This window comes from Sphaerodactylus townsendi, linkage group LG15, assembly GCF_021028975.2.
Source record: "Sphaerodactylus townsendi isolate TG3544 linkage group LG15, MPM_Stown_v2.3, whole genome shotgun sequence".
Lineage (NCBI taxonomy): Eukaryota > Metazoa > Chordata > Lepidosauria > Squamata > Sphaerodactylidae > Sphaerodactylus > Sphaerodactylus townsendi.
This window is the reverse complement of record NC_059439.1, coordinates 27,880,018-27,896,705: the sequence shown is the minus strand read 5'-3', so window position 1 is coordinate 27,896,705 and position 16,688 is coordinate 27,880,018. Positions and strand designations below refer to the sequence as shown.

General features: G+C 44.4%; 1 protein-coding gene across 1 annotated transcript in view; it reads left to right on the top strand.

Annotated features, from left to right (window-relative positions):
* The window catches only part of SYT5 (synaptotagmin 5), a 46,386-nt gene extending 34,155 nt beyond the window's left edge, over nt 1-12,231 (top strand). The window contains exons 4-9 of the mRNA XM_048517179.1: nt 3,873-3,992; nt 4,963-5,130; nt 5,464-5,631; nt 7,267-7,384; nt 8,077-8,210; nt 9,815-12,231. Of these exons, the coding sequence (XP_048373136.1) occupies nt 3,873-3,992; nt 4,963-5,130; nt 5,464-5,631; nt 7,267-7,384; nt 8,077-8,210; nt 9,815-10,024 (918 nt within the window). The 3' untranslated portion in view covers nt 10,025-12,231. The remainder of the gene's footprint in view (nt 1-3,872; nt 3,993-4,962; nt 5,131-5,463; nt 5,632-7,266; nt 7,385-8,076; nt 8,211-9,814) is intronic.
* Nucleotides 12,232-16,688: the final 4,457 nt, after the last annotated feature.

Below are 16,688 nucleotides of genomic sequence, written 5' to 3'. Positions count from 1 at the left end.
TGATCTCCACGGGTCAGCCGTTCTCTCAGCCTGGCCAGTTTTGTAGTATTGTTAGAATGAAATTGAGAGGAGAATCATGTATGCAGTCTTGAGTTCACTGAAGGAAGGATCATGGGATTAAAAAATAACTTCTTCTACATCAGGGGTAGGGAACCTGCGGCTCTCCAGATGTTCAGGAACTGCAATTCCCATCAGCCTCTGTCAGCATGGCCAATTGGCCATGCTGGTAGAGCTGATAAAGTCTGGTATCGGTTCGACTAAAGGTGGGAACCTCTTGGCTCTCCCAGATGTTCAGGGCACACAGTCCCATCCCAGCCTCTGTCCCAGCTGTGGTGGCCCATGCTGGGCAGAAACTGATAGAATTAGCGGACCCTGAACATCCTGAAGCTCCTGGAGATTCTATTCTATAAAGAGTTGGCTTCCCCCATTCAACAGCACTGCCTGTGAATTGTGCCAGAATAATGTCAATCAAGCATTGAAGAGCCCCGAGCCAGGTATCCCTGGGCTAGCCTGATCTTGTCTCATCACAGAAGCTAAGCAGGCTCGATCCTAGCAAGTATTTTGATGGGAGACCTCCAAGGAGTAGGCAATTGAGAGCCAGCATGGTGTAGTAGTTAAGAGCAGGTGCACTCTAATCTGGAGGACTGGGTTTGATTCCCCACTCTGCCACTTGAGCTGCGGAGGCTTATCTGGTGAACCAGATTAGCTTGTGCACACCAATGCATGCCAGCTGGGTGACCTTGGGCTAGTCACAGTTCTTCGGAGCTCTCTCAGCCCTACCCACCTCACAGGTTGTTTGTTGTGGGTGGTGGGGAAGGGAAAGGAGATTGTAAGCTTCTTTGAGTCTCCTTACAGGAGAGAAAGGGTGAGGTATAAATCCAAACTCCTCCTCCTCCTCCTCCTCCTCCTCCTCCTCCTCCTCCTCCTTCTTCTTCTTCTTCTGCTGGGTCAGTCATATATTCCCTGCCTTGATCCTGGCAAGTATTTGAATGGGTGACCACCAAGGACAACCAGGGTCGTGACGTGGAGGCAGGTTATGACAAACCACCTCCAAAGGTCTCTTGCCTTGAAAACCTCTTGGGAACGCCATAATTTAGACATGAGATGCCATAATTCAGACGTGGACAGCACACATAGGCACAGCACTGAAGAACAGAGTAGGTAAGGAACATCTAGGACAGGGGTGGCCAACCTATGGTGTTACAGATGTTCATGGACTACAATTCCCCTCAGCCCCTGCCAGCATGGCTGACTGGCCATGCTGGCAATGGCTGATGGGAATTGTAATCCATGAACATCTGGAGCGTCATAGGTTGGCCACTCCTGATCTAGGAGAACACCAGATCTGGCTTTTCTCCAGCTCCAGTCTTGCTAGCTTGTGGGGCTGGAAGAGATGAGCCGTAATTAGCCAAAGCAGCTAGGTGTCTAATCCCCCCTTAGCAGCTGGTTTCTGACCTTGAGATACTGACCTTGGGGAAGGATGAATGGAACCTCAAGAGACAGTAAAAGGTCACAGGAGAACGAAGGGCAGGCGGGCAGGAGCTCAGCTGTATAAACACGTCTGAAGAAGTGACTCACAAAAGCTCATGCCGGAACAAACGCCGCTAGGTTCTTAAGGTGCTGCTGGGTTCCTGTTTTGTTTTGCCACAATCGATTAACGCAGCTACCCTTCAGGAAGGAGCTGGAGCAGGGGATGGAAATTTGCCAAGGATGCGTGGGCAAAGCAGACGCCTGCGCACGAAAGTGAATTTAACAGGGAAAAGAGGGAAGATGGACATGCAGGCATACATTTGTTTACCCGCCCTGAGTGGTGGGTGGGCAGTTTTCTGGTTCTGGAACAGCACAAGATTTGCAAAATGTTCTGTGTGCGTGCTGTGGCGGAAAGCAGAACAGCTGCAAGGGATGGCGTTCCCAGCAGCGTGGACGTTCTGTCAAGCAAAGTGACTTTCCCGTTACGTTTTGGCAGGGCCTTGCCACTGGTGGGGGCAGTGTTTTAAGGATCTGGCAGCTGAGTTGTGTCCACCTGCCAGACCCAGCTTAGTCCATTGTGGGTGTACAACATAACAAGAACATTTCATCCGTGGGGGGGATATGTTCTTTGGGGAGGGGGGAAGATGAGAACCAGATATTTCAGTGAAAGGAGCTTCATCTGCATGCATGCTTCTCTCCCCAATAATACCTATTCACCAGAGGTGGGATCCAGCAGGTTCTCACCAGTTCCCAAGAGTGGGTTACTAATTATTTGTGTGTGCCGAGAGAGGTCCAAAAATCATAAAGTCCTGTTGTTTCCTATGTGGCTGGTTAGCTAAGGTTGAAAACGGGATAATTCTCCCTGTTGGGCTGTTTTAAAAACATGTTTTAAAAATATGATAAAGTTCCTTGTTTAAGGAAAGTATCCTTCTTTTGATTTCTAGAAACAAAATTAAGTATTTGAAAGTATTAAGTATTTGACAGGCAGTCAATTAGAGGAGAAGTCGTTGTTTCTGTTGGCAGTAGACGATAGGACTTGCCATAATGAGTTTAAATTATGGACAGAAAGATACCAGCTGGAAATTAGGAACTTTTTTTTTACAGAAAGAGTTTTTTACTGTAACAGAATAAGAGAAATTATTAATGCCCCGCCCCAGAATGCCCGGCCACCCCCCGTCGTGTCCCACCCAGCCCCATTGGTGCTACGCCACTGTTTGAATCCCACCACCATGGGAACCTGTTACTAAATTTTTTGGATCCCACCACTGCTACTCACCCGTACATTTGTAAATAAATGGATTGTTTAGAAGATACCAGTGCCCTCCTCTCAGGCACAGCTCAGCGAAAGGACACCAGATATCCAGTTTCAAGTTATCTGTTTTGTGCACCAAGCCTTTATTGGCACATAAGATGATACAGGTAAAATACAGAGAAAACAAAAACCAGATTTAAAACAATCCCCAAAGAGAATGATAACAAAGAATCTCTTAATAACAGACGGACACAACAAAGTTAAAAAACCAGAACTATCCTTTAGGGTGTATCATTTCTAGTAAAAACTTGGCCACCCATTCACAAACTACAAAATCAGGCTATGAGGATAGGCTATTCCAGTGTAAAATGGCTGTTGAGACTGTCCAACAATGTACTTTTAGAGTCTTCTATATATGATCTTCCACGCTCTATGTATATTCATCCCTTGATAGAGAGGTTAAACATTGATATGTCATCATCTGTTATGAACTTCCTACTTAATGGTCATTGTGAACTTATCTGTGAAAATGTTGCGAACTTTCTGAAGCATTACCTGGCTAAATGTAATTGTTCTCCATAAAATAGTCATGGTAAATTCTCTTTGTGTTCCTTATACAGGGTCTGTACATAGATGTTTAATGCATATTTTTAATATATTTTAATGGATTCAGTTAATAGATAAATGTTCCCTTTTTTGTTTTTAATATTGTAATATGGTAATTTATAATGCCAATAAAGGCGTCTGTCTGTCTGTCTGTCTGTCTGTCTGTGTCTGTTATTTAGCAAGTATAAGATCTTTTGAGTATCTGAAATCCTGCCACAGTTCAAGGGAAGAGCGCTTGCATATTTCCCCCTAATTCCCTCATATGGGTTAAAGTTTCCAGTTGATTTGAGTTACAGGAGTTACTCTTCGCGCCCTCTATTTTTAAAAAAATCTACCATATAGCAGCGCTGAAGGCAGAACACTGAACCTAGCCAATGATATAGCTCTCCTAAGGGTTCAGCATTATGCATCTATAACCTGCTATGCATCCCCGTTTAAATGGTATCGAGGAACTAAGGGGCGATCTGTTGAGAAGGACAAGGGATACGTGTCTTTTCTTTGGTCTTCCTGCTTCCTTATTGGCTGTTCTGACTCTTTATTCCAGGTCCAGCCTGAGATAGAGGATTTGGACCCATCCCTGTTGCAGGAACCGAAGGAGGAAAAACCTCAGGAGAAATTGGGGAAACTTCAGTACTCGCTTGACTATGACTTCCAAAGCACCCAGGTGATGATGGCAAGGAGTTTACTCTCCATCCCAGATTGGAGCAGATGACCCCCTATATTGCCCTTTTCTTCTAGCATAGTGAAGATGACTATCTTAAGCAGGTGCCGAAAGGTATATAGTGTCGACGGCTGTCATACCACCAGTAAGAGGGCATTCCATAAAGTGGGGGCTATTACAGAAAAAGCCTTCCATGCAGCACCCCCACACCTGAGAGGGGGAAGGAGCAGCCAACGCCCCCCTCCCCCATGATATCAGCACCTGGGCCAGTCTGTATGACAGAAGGCGCTCCTACAAGTAGTGTGGTCCCAGATTTAACAGAAACAGAAGAGGACATTTATTCATCCCTACTAGGTTTATCATTGTTCTTAATGTTATATTTAATGATTCTATGCTTATTATTTTAAATGTTATATTTATGATGTTATGTTTTTATTATGAAGTTATGTCTATGATGTTATGCTTATGATGTTATGATGCTATGTTTTTTGACCCTTGTTTATTAATATTATCTTTTTGATGTCTGTAGTATGATGTTTTGATTGCTGATACTGTTATTATCTTGGCGGTATATAAATTAAACATACCATACCATACCATATATGTAGTTAGGGTAGTGAGACAGCTGTGCATATACCCTCTTCCCTTTTGGAGCAGACACACAAGCTTATAAACGGAATTGAGCTCAAGGGCAACATGTTAACAGCAGAAGAATACTGATTGGCTGTCTGTGCAGCATACCGATTGGCAAACCTATGCAAATGCCGGTTAGCTAGCCCATGTGACAATCAGATGGCTGAGTAGAGTGATGTTTGTCTGGGCCCTGTGGCAGTATGCTGATTGGCTAGCCCTTGCCGAATACCAATTGGCTAGCCATGTGACCATCATGAACCCACCTCCCCTTCCCCATGAGCTGGGGAGCTGTCCTCTTTGAGTGTTGCTCATGAAGTTTCCCCTTTAATCTTTCCCCCAGCTTGTGGTGGGCATTTTACAAGCGGCTGATCTCCCAGCGTTGGACATTGGGGGCACCTCTGACCCTTACGTCAAGGTCTTCCTGCTACCAGAGAAGAAGAAGAAATTCGAGACCAAAGTCCACCGCAAAACCCTCACCCCCACATTCAACGAGTCGTTCACATTTAAGGTAACTTTCCCATCCCTGTCTTCTTCCGAGCTTGTGTGTTTTTTGGAAATTCCCCACTTGCAGACCCTGCTTCTTAGCTCTGACCCAGAGGTGTAGTAAGGGGGGAAAGCAGCAGGTGCACCAATGCATCCTCCACCCCTGTCCCGCCCCAGAATGCCCCTGCCACGCCCTTGCCACACACCCCCAGAGGTGCATGCCCAGTGCATCGTGTCCCCTATCCCCTTGGAGCTACGCCTCTGCTCTGACCTCTCTCCATCCTGGGGTGACGCTCCCATCTCATAACCTGCACCCTTGCCCAGCAACTGAATGATTCCATTGTGTGTTTTCACTTAGGTTCCCTATTCAGAACTGGGGGGCAAGACCCTCGTCATGGCTGTTTATGACTTTGACCGCTTCTCCAAACACGACGCCATAGGGGAGATCCGCATCCCCATGAACACTGTGGACTTGGCACATGTGATCGAGGAATGGCGGGACCTGCAGTCGGCAGAGAAAGAAGAGGTAGGCAACAAGATATGAACCCTCTTTCACGGAGTCAAGATAGATGAGGTGCTGGGATATCTGGGAACAGACCGACACTTTCTAACCATTCACATGCTATAACCGTGGTGGCGAACCTTTAGCACTTTAGAACCTTTAGCCAATTGGCCATGCTGGTAGGGGCTGATGGGAATTGTAGTCCATAACATCTGGAGTGCCAAAGGTTCGCTATCACTGTGCTATAAAGTCAGCTTGATGTGGTGGCTAAGGTGCGGAACTAGGAACTGGGACCTCCGGTTCAAGTCCCCACATGCGCCATGGAAATTTGCTGGGTTACCGTAGGATTGTCATGCTCTCTCAGCCTTGATCCTGGCAAGTGTTTGGACTCCAAGGAATACCAGGGGCACATCGCAGAGGCAGGCAACGGCAAACCACCTTTGAATGTCTTTTGCCTTGAAAACCTTACAGGGTCGCCATCGGTCAGCTGTGACTGGATGGGGAAATAAAAGGCCACAGGGCCACTCAACAGACCTGGCCTGGGAATTAAATTACTCCTGAGCTGTGGTTGGGCCCAGTTTGGGTCAGGACTGTGGAACCTGGGGGCGGGGGGGGAGAGCTTCAGCCTCCCCACACCATGCCATTTCCTCATTTGAGAGCCAGCATGGTGTAGTGGTTGAGAGCAGGTGGATTCTAATCTGGAGAACCGGGTTTGATTTCCACACTCCTCCACCTGAGTTCGCCACTTATCTAGTGAACCGGATGTGTTTCCGCTCAGGAGCAGCAGTGGCGTAGGAGGTTAAGAGCTCGTGTATCTAATCTGGAGGAACCGGGTTTGATTCCCAGCTCTGCCGCCTGAGCTGTGGAGGCTTCTCTGGGGAATTCAGATTAGCCTGTACACTCCCACACACACCAGCTGGGTGACCTTGGGCTAGTCACAGCTTCTCGGAGCTCTCTCAGCCCCACCTACCTCACAGGGTGTTTGTTGTGACGGGGGGAAGGGCAAGGAGATTGTAAGCCCCTTTGAGTCTCCTGCAGGAGAGAAAGGGGGGATATAAATCCAAACTCTTCTTCTTCTTCTTTCTACATTCCTGCTGGGTGACCTTGGGCTAGTCACAGTTCTCTCAGAACTCTCTCAGCCCCACCTACCTCACAAGGTGTCTGTTGTGGGGAGGGGAAGGGAAAGGAGCTCGTAAGCCACCTTGAATCTCCTCACAGCAGAGAAAGGTGGGGTATACATCCAAACTCTTCTTCTCATCTGAAATGGTCTGGGAATCACTGTTTGCTCCATTGGGGAAATATAATATGAATTTAACTGGCACCTGATGTGTTTTTTGATCAGCACTTTCTGCAGAGGACTGACTCAATGATATTTGAGGGACAGAGCCAATGAGGAGGATATTGATCCTGTGACTGGCATTTGGCTAAGAGAAGGGGTGCTTGTTCCGTGGGTGTCGAGGCAATTCTTCCTGTCCAGCATAATGAGCCGATTCACACACTGGCTCATTTTCATCCATACTGATGTGCCAGTTTTTCACGCCCAGTCATCCCTGCTTGCTAGGAGTGTTGTTGATTACAAGCTATTTTCTGAAGGTGACGATGGAGATGGTCCCTGATGCCTCCATCTCAGCTCTGTATCGACCCTCTTTCTTCCCACAGCATGAGAAGCTGGGAGACGTTTGCTTTTCGCTGCGGTACGTCCCCACAGCTGGGAAGCTGACGGTCATTGTGCTAGAAGCCAAAAACCTCAAGAAGATGGATGTGGGGGGACTGTCAGGTAAGACTGCCTCTTCGTAGTATAGATGGAAAAAGTGAGGCAAAAGCCACATGAACGTGCCTTATATTGAGTCAGATCCTTGATTTACCAAGATCGCAGTGGCTCTCCAGGGCAGAGGCGTATCGTGGGGGAAATGGCGCCCAGAGACAATTTGTCTCCAGGCACCCCCGCACGGCGCCTGGAGGTGGGGCTCCACCCCTTTCCCCTCCCCACCTTCCTCCCCTCCCCAGGGCTCCATCCTCCAAGAGGTGCTTTTATAGACACTGAGACTGGGAGTGGGGCTCAGGGGGGCAGGGGTGGGGGCAGCATCCTCAGGCATCCTTGGATCTGCCCACATCAATGACGACATGGGCAGGGCTGAGGGAGCCCGATGACGAAGCAGCAGGACTTCCTGCTGCCTCATTTCTTCATACCAGACCTAGTCACATGGGGGACCAATTTTGTGCCCCCACGTGACTAGATCAGTGGTGCCCGGGGACAAGGGGTACCCCCCCCATCCCCGGACAGATACGCCAGTGGTCCAGGGCCTCAAGTCGAGAATTTTCACATCATCTTCTACCTCCAGGACATGCCAGGGATGGAACCAGCAACTCTCTGCATGCTCTGTCGAAGATGTACAGCTATTGCAACTCATGTGCTGGTGGTATAAAGCATTACCTGTTGTTCTGATCTCCCTCTTTCCCTTTCTCCAGACCCCTATGTTAAAATCCATCTCATGCAGGGCGGGAAACGTATCAAGAAGAAGAAAACGACTATAAAGAAAAATACCCTGAATCCCTATTACAATGAATCCTTCAGTTTTGAGGTGCCTTTTGAACAAATCCAGGTAAGTCAGCTCTCTCGCCTTCCCCAGTACCGCAAATAAATTAGCCACTAAAGTTTTGTTCACTTGTGCTATTTGCACACATATTTTTACCAGTGGTGGGATCCAAAAATTTTAGTAACAGGTTCCCATGGTGGTGGGATTCAAACTGTGGCGCAGCGCCAATGGGGCTGGGCGGGGCACGACGGGGGCGTGGCCAGGCATTCCGGGGCGGGGCATTCCTGGGCGGGGCTGTGGCAAGGACGCAGCCACTCCGCCGGTCCTTGGGTGGGAAACGAATGCACGCAGGCGCAGGCACCGGCGCACGCCGGTGTACCTCCTGCTAGACTGCTCCAAGTTCTGCTCGCTACTGCTCAGAGAAGGGGCGTAACTAAGGCAAAAATCACGTGGCAAAATCACCTATTAGGAACCCCCTCTCGGCACACACATATAATTAGTAACCTACTCTCGGGAACCTGTGAGAACCTGCTGGATCCCACTTCTGATTTTTACTCTGTTGAAAAGTGACATTTTGCCGTGGGACAAAAAAATGGCTTTTCTGAAGTGTTAGTTCACATGTTAACTTTTATCATCAGGTCTCAAAACACATTACATGGACTAGCTTGTTACTGAACATCATGTGTGGCTATTGGCTAGTAGGCGATTGGCTAGTTGTTATGCATGTACTGTTGTCTATGCCAATAAAGGATTGCTGCAAATAGTCGTTATGCATAGTGCCCTTTCTTTCCCTTAGCTGTAAAACTTTTCTTTCTTTCTTTCTTTCTTTCTTTCTTTCTTTCTTTCTTTCTTTCTTTCTTTCTTTCTTTCTTTCTTTCTTTCTTTCTTTCTTTCTTTCTTTCTTTCTTTCTTTCTTTCTTTCTTTCTTTCTTTCTTCAGAAAATTGATGCCTCATTCAAAATATGTGCAATTTTCAATATGAAATTGATGCTCCCAAAAATGAAAATAAGTTATCATATCTGTAATAAAAATCTGTGAGTAGAAAAAGGTTAAAACTTCATACAGTTTGCTGATCCTAGGTTATGGTTGAGAGTAAACATTCCCTTATAGCTGCAAGCTCTTGAAAAATACAGCCTTTTAGTGCCAGGCAGTGTAATTTATCCTTCTATATGATTCTAAGGGCTGAACTAAGTGTTTGGAAACAGATGGATCTCAGCCCAGGTGGCTGCAAAGGGTGAGATTTGATGTGGAAAATGGCAGGCAGGATTGAATGGTCTTCTCCCCACACATTCTGTTTTCTTGCAATTCATTCTCCTCAGGCACTTTTCCTTGTGATGCGGCAAGCATGTATCCCGAATCCATGGTTGAGGAGAAAGAGAGCTCAGGAGGGGCTGGAGGGCAAAACTGGTAGCGAGATGCACTTTCAATGCACTTTCAATACACTTGCGATACACTTTGCAGCTGGGTGGTATAGCAAAATCCATTTGCAAACAATTGTGAAAGTGGATTGAAAGTGCATTGTTCTGCATGTGTGGAAGGGGCCTATGACTCACACAGTTTATCATCACATTTCCCCCCACAGAATTCTGTGCTCCACGTGATGCTTTACAATGTGCTACATTGAGTCTGGAGTGCAAATTAAATCCGTGTTGTTTCTTCTTCCATGATAGAAAGTCCAGGTCGTTCTGACAGTCCTCGACTATGACAAACTGGGCAAGAACGAAGCTATCGGGAAGGTCTTCGTTGGATGCAACGCGACAGGTGCCGAGCTGCGCCATTGGTCCGACATGCTGGCCAATCCGCGGAGACCCATTGCCCAGTGGCACACACTGCAGCCTGAAGAAGAGGTGGATGCGGTAGTGGGAATAAAGGCCTCTTGATGCCCTTCTCCTCTCAGCCGATCTCTTCGGCAACAGTTCCTTCTCCCGTCCAGAGCGAATGGGAGCGTGTGGGTGAGGCACCCCTGAAAATACGTGTGTGTGTTGGGGACGCCTGTGAGCCTGTCTTCTCTCAGAGCCATTCCCTGTTTAAAACAAACAAACAAACAAAAAAACATCTCCAAGAGAAAAAAAAATCCGCTGTTTTTTATCCACTGTGTGAAAAAGGAAAGAAGCTTACACAGTAGTTTAACCTGGGCGAGAGATTTACTATAGGTTTGCTATGAGGCTTACAGAACAACCTGTGTAGGTTTAGGTGTTGGCGTTTCAGATGTCAACACACTGCTTTTTGAAACTGAGTACTAAGTGCAAGCATTTAGCCCAACAAAATAACCGGATATTGAATTACAAAGCTAGTTTTTTTTCAAAACAATCCTCAAAGAAATGTATTGTTTGTCTTTGAAACAAAAACTTTTACATTTACTAAAGGTTTTGGTAGAAGGTCAGTTTCATATACCTTTTGGACAGTGTACTACAGTGCCATGTTTGAAAACTAGAACATAAATCTATTGTAAATAACATTTACCAATTTGTTTACAATAGGTTTACTACAGGACTGTAACAAGTTGTATTCTTTGGTAACATTAACAATACAACTTTGCTGAACGTTGTATTATACTACTGCTTTAAAAAGTTGGGGAAAACAGGCCAGAAACCTTATAAAAATAGTTTTAAAATATAATTTTAGTAACTTGATGATGGCTTTATATTATGACTAAGATAGTTTTATGTTTTTGGTCATTGTCTTATGAAATATTTAAAACATGGGTATCCTGAGCAAATTGATGCCCCAAATTATGTTTAGATCAGGATAAGATTACAAAAAATTGTTGTGTGTGGGCCTCATATATAAAACTTTGGTAAATGGGTTTGACATAGATGTAGAATATCCTAATGATTTTATTACAAACTGTTTGCCTAATTGTCAGACTTTTAAAAACCAGCCCTTAGTCACAAACTACTGTGGATATGTTTACCCTATGTTTGTAATAGGATTTTTTTAGATTACTGGTACTACCGTTTTATGGATTTTGATGTAAAAAGCATAGTAGAGTTTTAAGCATCATCAAATTAAGGTACTCATATAGATTATTCTCTTTATTTCTGCTTACTTATAACAGTTCCAACATAACCATTCATCAGTTTTATGGCATGGTTAACACATGTTTTACAACATATTTATGAAACTTTCGATATGGGTATTACAGACATTTGCTCTAGGCTTTTTGTGGACATCTAGTAGATTAACTACTGATTTAATAATGGCTCTTACCCAAACAAAAGTTACCTTTGCTATGTTAAAACATGTTTACATTTTTGCTACGAGTTTAAGACTGGTTTATTATACAACTGCAATGGGTTTACTGTTTGTTAGCAACCAGTTTGATGCATTTTATATGAAGAAAATTAACAGGAAGTTTACTACAGAATTTACAACGGTTTTCCATTGGCCAGACCATGTTTACAACACCTTTGCTATGATAATTTTAGAAAATTCATTAGTTTTTGTCTGTCTAGATAACTGTTACAGTTTCATCTTGCTGTATCTCAAAGAGACTTGAGACAAGTTTCTCAAACTCAAACTCAAAGAAACTTGAGACAAGCTCTCCTCCATTTTATCCTCACAGCATACTTGTGAGGTAAATTAGACTGAGAGAGAGAAACAGGCTCAGGCCTCAATAGGATCCCCTAATCTCAGTCAGCCTTACTAACCACAACACCATACAGATTCTAAATTTTTTAAGTGACTGAAACACATTTGTCTTATAGCACTGCCAGCAGCTTCTAGCAGCTCTGAAATTAAATTGAAATTTAATTCACACTAACAGTTTGGGTTTTCCAGTCCCAAATCCATATATTGTATTTAACTTGCATCAATATAAAATTGCAATTTTGGGCAAGGGTTTGTGTGGGTTTTAGTGTAATTTTCTACTTTTGCTGTCACCGTGAATATATGTTTGTATATCTGGGGAAATACTCAAATTTTATGAAAAAAAATATGCTTTTTGGTTGCCAGAGTATAAATTAGAAACGAAGAAAAGAAACTAAAAATGAAATGTATCATTTTTTTTTAAAAAAAATTCAAATATGAACTATGGATATTAATATTAGGAATTTTTCTCCTGGTTTTGCCCCAATATTTGATGCAGCATTATAACACACGTGTCTTTCATTTGCATCTAACTCATATTTGAGGCTAACCTAAGCACTGGATATCTGACTTTAGCTACTGAACACACCAACAAGTGACTTTCGGGTACTAGAAAGAATTTAAAATCCATTCAGTCGAGGGTTAACTTGCAGCAGATGAGATCCACTTTCCAAAAGAAGGAAACCATCCATTCTTGGAGAGAAGCTATATGTCTTTTTAAATAGAAAGACCCACCTTATACTGGTGAAATGTTTGTCTGATATTTTTTTTCCAGCTGAGGCAAAATGAATGACTTCTACATCTGGCTATAGCACCGTGGTGGCGAACCTTTGGCACTCTAGATGTTATGGACTACAATTCCCATCAGCCCCTGCCAGCATGGGGTCCATAACATCTGGAGTGCCAAAAAGTTCGCCACCACTGCATAGCAGAATCTAATCTTGTTACGATACAGTAACGTACCTTCATTTCCTGGAGAGAGAAATCAGTATTATGATTTTCAAAATCTTTACTTTAAAGTAAGGACAGATGGGCAAAAGGCAAGGGGGCATGGCCAATCTCTTCCTGATCTAAAACCAGTTGTTGTTTTTTAAAGACAGAGAGATCTTTTATTGGGGCTGATCAGATGTGACTGAGGGTTGCCAGTTCAGGCTTGGGAAATTCCTGAGGTTTTGGAGGTGGAGAATTGCAAGGGAGAAGTTTGGGGAAGGGACTCATGGTCTAATGAAAGAGTCTCATATGTGGTATCTATGGATGTCATGGCGTCCACCATCACCTTTTCTGGCACCCACCAAGTTTTTTAGGAAGTGGGTGGGGCCAACTAGGGCCTTTGTCCAGCAAGGATTCTGATTGGCCACTGGAGATTTGAGCAGATTGTTTTAACGAGAGTCACAAAGCAGTTGCCACCACGGCACAAGAATCTGCATTGCTGAAGTTAACTGAGATTAACATCCAAAGCAGCCATTTTCTCAAGGGTGACGGATCTCTGTCATCTGGAGGCCAAATGTAATTCTGGGAGATTCCCAGCCCCAGTTAGAGGCTCGCAACCCAATGACCCATGGTTGTGAATGTTTAGGTACCGCACTTGTCTGCGGTTCAGCATAAATGGTGGGAGAGAGAAGAGTGTAATTAGCAGGACTGTCCGAGACTGGTGTGCGATAAGCCATTTAGGCAGAAATCTTCCCTGCTCTGGAGCAGCTTTTTATAAGCCATTTCAATTTTGGCTGCGCCCATGCCTCCTTAGATATTGCTGTGTGATTGTGGCACTGTACCAGGCACATGCAACTGGATTCTCCACACAGGAAAAATCAGTTGCTTTAATGGACACTACTGCAATACTTGTGTGTGTGCAACCATGTGTGGAGGCACTAGTGCAACCATGTGTGGAGGTAGCCTCTGAGAGGTGACATACCAGGTCAGGCTCTGTTATGTAATGTGTCCTTTGCCAGAACCTTCCATGTAGGACCATGGATGTTCTGCTTACCAATTTTTTATCCACAACCTACGGAGTCCAATCAGTTTTTCCTCAGCTTTTACAGCTGTGGCGGGGGAGCATCGACACCCTTGTGTCGTAACACATGGACTTTGCTCACAATCGTATCCATGCACCCTGGAATTCATTTCGTCTGCGGATGAGACTTCTGGGTTACTCCTTTTTTTACAGTTATGGTTTAGAAAGCTGATAGCCAAGTAATACTTGGTTTATTCAAGAGATAATCACACTGCCATATAATCTGAAGGAAAACTGGGAGATGTAATGAGAATATGTCCAAGTAATGTTTGCAAAGGGCAGTTCAGGTAACTTGGAATTAGAAGTCTCAGGGTTTGGGGGGGGGGGGGGGGGATTGAGCAAAATTTAGGATCTTGTGAGGAGTCTCATGAGGCCGAGGCTCCAAATTTAGACCTCAGTTCTGTTTTCTCTCCAGAATAAAAGATTATTCTGCATACAACCAAGAATTCTGCAGCCCTCAAAATTAGAGTCACAAAGTATTAACACCTCCAGCACAGTTTTTAAATAGTCTACTTTATTTCAACGGAGAAAGGAATCATCTATATCTCAACCCTCTTTTTCCAAACTGGAACTCTTCCAAATGGTAACAGAACTCTTGATCCAATGTCATTTTTCTAACCAGCGGATTTTTAAAACACGAACAGTGGAGATGCAGAAATCAATCCCCTTCCATGCCATGAAGAGGGATTTAAAAATGGAAAACCAAAACAGAAAGAAACTAACTAAGAAAAAGACTAGGCCAAGGTTGATTGCCCAAGGGAGGGCATGGTGGCCATTTTGTTTTGTTGCTAGCGTGTTTGTGTAGTTGCAGCGTTGATAGACTTGCACATCCATCTGCATCTAATTTCAAAGTAACTGTGTTGACCTCCTCAAATTCATCTGAGAACAACCCTAACCCCAAATCTTTTATTTTCAAGTATTAGTGTCAGATAATTATTCAAGATGGCGGTTGTTGCACTGTGAGATACTGTTTATATGTTCTAGCAACAGTTGTCCATTTCAGGTAACCGAAATGCCATCTTGTCTTCCTTTCCCTCGTAATCCTTCATAGTTAGAAAAATATACTCGAAAGGTGGTCCTTTAAGGTGACCCTCATTTGAATTGTAGATGGGTGCTGTTCCATGTTCCCCCTGATCCCAGCTAACAAATTTATCTTCTTTCAATTCTCATCTCTCACTAACATCCATTCTCTATCTTTTGGTGTCGGCAAGCATGTAGATGCCTCGTTCAATGTGTCCGCCATTGAAAACAGGCCACCTCCGTGTTTTGAGGAGTTGTGTAAATGTAATGACCGAAGGGATTGTATATTAAAATGCCGAGGGCTTTGTAACTTTGATGTGTGTTGTTCCTAGCCCCTTCAGTCCTCTGAATTAACTCTTTTAGAGGTGCTGTCCTTTCAAAGCCGTCTATATTGCCCTTTTGAAACCAATTTTAATATTGATGTATTTGACCAAGCGGTACTCTTGTCTGTTAATAAATAAGAGATCTCTATATTTCAAATGCATTCTTTCTCATTGTCTTTGATAAGGACTGTGGTGGAAATCATACAAACGATTGCACATAATATTCTTCCACGTAATATTTGTGAGGTGTTGGGTTTCTTCTTGATGATTCTGGGGTCTCTTTACAATGGATATTCTAAAATTCTATGGCAGGCACTATTTCACGAAATGCATTTGTTGGCCACTAGCTTCACATGGCTTGAGAAGGGGGTGAGACAATCATGGAAGACAGATTCATCAGTGGATATTAGCCATGCAGCCTCCATGTTTACAAGCAGTTCACCTCTACCTTTGGATAGCAGCTACAGGGAGACAAGAAGAAGGGGAGGCAGTGGTTTCACATCCCACTTATAGGCCTATTCAGGAATCTGGTTGGCTCAGTATTTCCAGAATTCTGGAAATGATGTATCTTGGGTGTGATCTAGTAGAGCTTTTCTTACATAAAGGTGAATGATGGGTTATTCCCGTGGTGGCGAACCTTTGGCACTCCAGATGTTATGGACTACAATTCCCATCAGCCCCTGCCAGCATGGCCAATTGTCCATGTTGGCATGGGGCTGATGGGAATTGTAGTCCATAACATCTGGAGTGCCAAAGGTTCGCCTCCACCTCCAGCTGTACTATTACTATCTATTTACCCCATAGTATGAGTTGCAGATTTGCAATCATGGGAAAACGGGTTGTTGCTCATTGGAATATATTGATTCGTTAAAATATGTGCAGATTCCCTGTCTGACCACCCAAGATGACAAATCCTCAGAAATGTGACTATTTAGCAGTGCTAGCGATAGAGAAACAGCCTTACCCACTAGTTTCCATGAAGTTACACTGAGGTGGACAAAGAGAAGCAATCCATTTTCTTTTGGAGGGATCACTCCTGGTACACACCAGAAAGCAATCCAGTACCCCCCTTTCCCTGGGGTATTTTTTCTTTGCTTACAATGAGAGCCTGAGACTTGAACAAACCATGATAGATATATGGAGGCAAGCGACCATTCACAGCAATGAAAGGGTAACATGGTTTCTTTCCAAGGAGGCTGCTGAATACTCATCCTGGCAATTATTAATGCACAAAAGCATTCCTGATTTGTGATCATCCTAGCCTGGGACAGAAGCACATGCAGAGCAAGTGAAAGCCACCTGTCAGGACAGCCTGAATAGAACCGTGGAGAGAGCCTTGTCCGTTGCACGCTACCCGGGGCTGTTGCATTAACTATCCTCCGGCCCCAGCAAATCCCTCCCAATCCCAGACTAAAAATGGGCTTTGTGTTATGAGGATCAAGAGCTTTTTCATTCCTGGAGATTTAATTTGTTGGAGACAATTAAGGGGCAGAACAAAGAGAAACTGAAACGGGGAGGGGGGGGATGAGCGTGTACATATGGTTGGCGGTAGAAATGAACGACAGAGCAAAAAGCCTCTGGTTGTGCAGAGGAGGAAATGTA